This window comes from Mastomys coucha, unplaced genomic scaffold (assembly GCF_008632895.1).
Source record: "Mastomys coucha isolate ucsf_1 unplaced genomic scaffold, UCSF_Mcou_1 pScaffold21, whole genome shotgun sequence".
Classification (NCBI taxonomy): domain Eukaryota; kingdom Metazoa; phylum Chordata; class Mammalia; order Rodentia; family Muridae; genus Mastomys; species Mastomys coucha.
In genome coordinates this window covers 92,106,975-92,111,980 of record NW_022196904.1, presented here as the reverse complement: position 1 = coordinate 92,111,980, position 5,006 = coordinate 92,106,975, and the positions used below count along the sequence as shown (strand labels likewise).

At 34.3% G+C, this 5,006-nt stretch overlaps 1 protein-coding gene across 1 annotated transcript; it reads left to right on the top strand.

The window, feature by feature from the left end:
• Positions 1–3,821: 3,821 nt before the first annotated feature.
• Positions 3,822–4,766, top strand: LOC116100698 (olfactory receptor 51A4-like). Its single transcript, XM_031384432.1, has one exon. It carries the CDS (start codon positions 3,825–3,827, stop codon positions 4,764–4,766), a length of 942 nt encoding a protein of 313 aa, XP_031240292.1. The 5' UTR covers positions 3,822–3,824.
• Positions 4,767–5,006: the final 240 nt, after the last annotated feature.

Below are 5,006 nucleotides of genomic sequence, written 5' to 3'. Positions count from 1 at the left end.
AGAAGAAGAAGAAGAAGAAGAAGAAGAAGAAGAAGAAGAAGAAGAAGAAAAAGAAGAAGAAGAAGAAATACTGTAACCTAGTTTTTTGTTTTTTGTTTTGTATTGTTTTGTTTTGTTTTAAAAAAAAATGGAAGGCAAGAAAGAAGGCTCAGTGGTTTAAGGACAGCTGTTTAGCAGAGGACCAGAGTTTGCTTGACCAGAGTTTGCTTAGCAATATAGGCAAAGAGATCACAGCCACCAGTAATTTCAGCTCCTGATGATATGACTCCGTCTTCTGGTCTCAGTGGACACACATATGCATATATGCATGTGCGTGTGCACATGAGTACATAGCCAAATGCATGCACATATATAAAATTAAATAAAATAAAATAACTACTCCCACAAACATATAAAATAAAATTGAAAAATGATGTAAGTAGACTGCTCTTCAAAAGAAAAATTCAAGAGGCCTTTTGGGTTTAAAAAAGCATTTATTATCTTGTAGAGACAGTTACATTAATCAGAAAGGAACAAAAATAAATTAACTATAGTCAACAAACTCAACAAACAAAACTATCTGGAAAAATATGATGGGGTCAGTTCTCCAAACGGAAATAAAAGTGTAAAAAAAAATAAATGTATTTTGTTAGATGAGCCAGGAGTGAATTCATAGACATTTATGCATAAACATCCAAATCTTTGGCACACTGGGAATTGAGCTGAATTGTTCTTCAATGGGCTTTCACCTGCCTGAGAGACCAACAGGCATTTCAGTCCCTCTGAGTACAGAGTAGTACATCATTTTCCCTAGGGCCTTTAATCTACTAAAGTGGCTTCAGAGGGGAAGACATAGTCTTTCAGAATGTGATGAACAATCAAGTCTGGGGTAGCATGATTCTGACTCATCTGTTTAGTCTTGAGGTATAGACCAGGAAGGACACACTTTGGTAAGTGCCAAAAAAGCCCTTGTGATCCCTCTATAAACAACCATCAGTCAGTAACACTATGATTTTTTGCCATTTAATACTCATTTCCAAGAAAGTAAATGGAGAACTTGAAAAAAACCCTTATAATACATAATTGACCCCATTAAGCATCATCCCAGTATTAGTATAAAAAACACAATTAATGATCTGTTTAACTTCTTCAATTTAATGCTGAACTTCATGCTCTCTACTCTTTGAAAACCTTGAAGGTCTCTTATTGTAATCATTTTTCTTACATTTCTACAAGCTAGAGAATTGAATTTTGAAAACTTGTCTGAGCTATAAATAGACTAAAAAACCTTCTATGCAACATTCTAGCCTTCTGTAGCTTCTCTAAAAGTCATTCTTTTTATAGCAAGACAAAATATTTTTTTCTGGAAACATAAAGAATATTCTAATGAGATCCATAATTTTTTCACTGTGCTAAACTCAAGGTTATTTGTAATTTATAATAAGGAGAGGTTGGTAATGAATGAAAATGATCTTACTCTATTTTTCTAGATTGATTATTAAACATGTAGTTTTATTGTATTGAGAGAGCTGACATAAACTAAAAGTTACTAGTTGGGCATGGTGTATAATGACTTAAACCCAAACCTTTAACAGCATTAAAAGGTTTCAAGGTTAAAAATTAAAAGATCTTGTCAGTCACAACATGCTCCCAAAGAATATCAATATCTAACTAAGTTTGTTATTAACTTTGAGAGTAGAGTTTTCTTTTTCTTTTTTTCCTTGTTTTCTTTTTTTTTTATTAGATATTTTCTTTATTTGCATGTAAATTTCTCCATTCCCAGTTTCCCGTTTTCTAAAGAACAACTGAAAGGAAATTTAAAAGACACAAAATCTCTTTTTCTGCAGGAAAAGACTGGCAGACTGAGTGGCAAAGCAGCTGAAGGAGTGAAGCCTGGCCTGATCTGTACATGAGCTCGGCAGGAGAGGACTCTAAGCAGCAAAAGCCATACATCCCATTTAATATTTCATTTACCTCAACAAAATGAACATTAAACAGCCTTTGAGGGCTCTATCCTGGAGAAAATAAACAAATCAAAATAACAACCAATAACCAAACAAAACTTCTAATGAGTCTGTTTAGGCATATGGACCAACGAAGCAGATAACATCTCTTGCCTGATCGTTTTGCAATGTCTTCTTCAGCTTTCCATAAAACATTTCTTGTTCTGGTCAGCATCAGAAGTACATCTTGGAAGTTGGAGTATACCAGCCACAACAAACAATTTTTATTACCAACTAAGATACTTAACAGATCTGGTAAGGTAGACAAATGTCATTAGTTACAACTGAACATTGCCTCTATGTAATTTATTTGAAGAAACAATAATTGCCCATTGTATAGGTACATTAAAATAGCACATTGTCCCATGAACAAATTCAAGTAAATTAAAATAAAAAATAAGGTATAACTAGCATAAAGGCATAACAATAATTGAATAGAAAATAATGAGGCATTAGCAAATGGAAGCAGGAATTCATGGTGATTTAAAATAATTCACACTTAGAAGATAAGAATATTTGTAAAAGTGATTAATAATTTTGGAGGCTAGAGAGATGGCTCAGCAGTTAAGAGCACTGACTGGTCTTCCAGAGGTCCTGAGTTCAATTCCCAGCAACCACATGGTAGCTCATAAGATCTATAATGGGTTCTGGTGCTCTCTTCTGGTGTGTCTGAAGACAGCAATTGTGTACTCACATATATATAAAATAAATAAATCTTTTAAAAAACAATAATAACAATTTTGATACATTAGAAACCAAACAAATTTTAAAAATTTAAGTGACAAACAAGCTAGTATAAACATATATATACAAATTCATATATACATATATAAATACATTGTGTATATACATATGTACACATATGTATATAACAATGAAAGAAAATAGGGAGGGGGCATGCAGGAAGGTGAAGAAGGAGGAAAAGGAAGAGGAATATGTTGCTAATTATATTATAATGTCAAACATTTAAAAATGAATTTTAAAATGAAACAAAATTCAACATGAGTGAATGGGAAGTTACATTAAAAATGTGCACTATAATGTTGCAATGAAACTATTCTATACAATTAATCTGCACAAATAAATAGTATTTAAAAGGAAGATACATATACACAATATACATATGCATACATATATACCTATGAAGCTATCCAACAGGGTTAAATTAAATATCTAAGAAAATTCAACTAAATGAACATTTCAAAAGAGCATATTTAAACGTGATAATGATTGACAATATCAAAAGTAGTATAACAAATGAGTGTTAAGTTAAAAGTTTAACATAAAAATAAGTTGTACATCTTCAACTAAGTACTGCATATCAAGGTGCAGAATATCCAGTTTATAGAGAATCTGTGAATCCAGGGTACTATCAAGCAATAACAACAATAGGAAAGGAAGACAAGTAAACAGTGAATCAACTGAGACCTGTCGGTTGGATGATGGCTTTTTAAAACAGAATATGATTTAGAAAACAGGAAGCACAGGCTCACTGATGAATCTGTCTCACAAAGTAATGATGTTAAAGAGAAAAGAATAGAGAGAAGCAATGAGCTCCAACCATAAAAAATTCAGTGTCCTCCTTCACCTGAGCAGTATTCATAAAGATTTGATATCGATATTGACATGTTACATATTTGTATACTGATATGAACTACAATGGTTACTTCTGATCTGTTTTCCTCCAAGTTAGTTGCATTACTAAGAACAATTTCTATCTCTCTTGGTTTGACAGCATCTTAAAGATTTCAAAAGGACAAAGTCAAGAGTTTAAGCCACTTTACTCTCAGCACCACAACACATCACTTTGGAGCCATCCATCTTGATTCCACTCATGCTGGTATGTCTATTCTCAACATCTCAGTTACCGAAATTTCTACTTTCTACTTGGTTGGGTTCCCAGGGATGGAATCTGCCCACATTTGGATCTTCATCCCCATATGCCTCCTGTACACTGTTGCCATCCTAGGTAACTGCACTATCCTCTTTTTCATAAAATCAGAGCCTTCTCTGCATGAACCCATGTACTATTTCCTCTCCATGTTGGCTCTTTCTGACCTAGGACTGTCCATTTCCTCTCTCCCTACTATGCTTAAGATTTTCCTGTTCAATTCCCCAGACATTTCTCCTAATGCGTGTTTTGCTCAGGAGTTTTTTATTCATGAATTCTCAGCTATGGAGTCAAGTGTGCTTCTTATTATGTCCTTTGATCGCTATATTGCCATCTGTAATCCTTTGAGATACACATCCATCCTTACCAGTGCCAGGGTCCTTCAAATTGGGCTTGCCTTTTCTCTCAAGAATGTGCTATTAATCTTGCCTTTCCCTGTAACTCTAAAGCGTCTAATATACTGCAAGAAGAACCTCCTGTCACATTCCTATTGCCTCCATCAGGATGTCATGAAGTTGGCCTGCTCAGACAACAGATTCAATGTCATCTATGGTTTATTTGTGGCTCTCACAGGCATCCTTGACATAACATTCATTTTCATGTCATATGTACTCATCCTGAGAGCAGTGCTGGGCATTGCATCCCAAAGAGAAAGGCTCAAGGTCCTCAGTACTTGTGTCTCCCACATCTGTGCTGTGCTCATTTTCTATGTCCCTGTCATCGCCCTTGCTGTTATCTATCGCTTTGCGAGCCGTAGTTCCCCCATTTCTAAGATTCTCATGGCTGACATTTTCTTGCTTGTGCCTCCTGTAATGAATCCTATCATATACTGTGTGAAGAGCCAACAGATAAGAAATGTGATTCTAGAGAAACTGTGTCAGAAACAAAGCTGAGAAAGATGTTCGAGCTCAAGAAAATCTTATCTCTGATGTCAGAAAATCAAGCAGAATGAGTCAGTAATGGCTCATATTGTACGGTAACTCCTTAGCATCACCTTTCTATGTAGTTACCAATTCAAAGAATCAGCTTTGTAAATTTCTTTAATTTAATATTTAATATTGAAATATTAATGTAAATTTAAAATGTATCCCAACTTTTACCAAGTTGGCAATATCAGTCTTTTCACATATTTC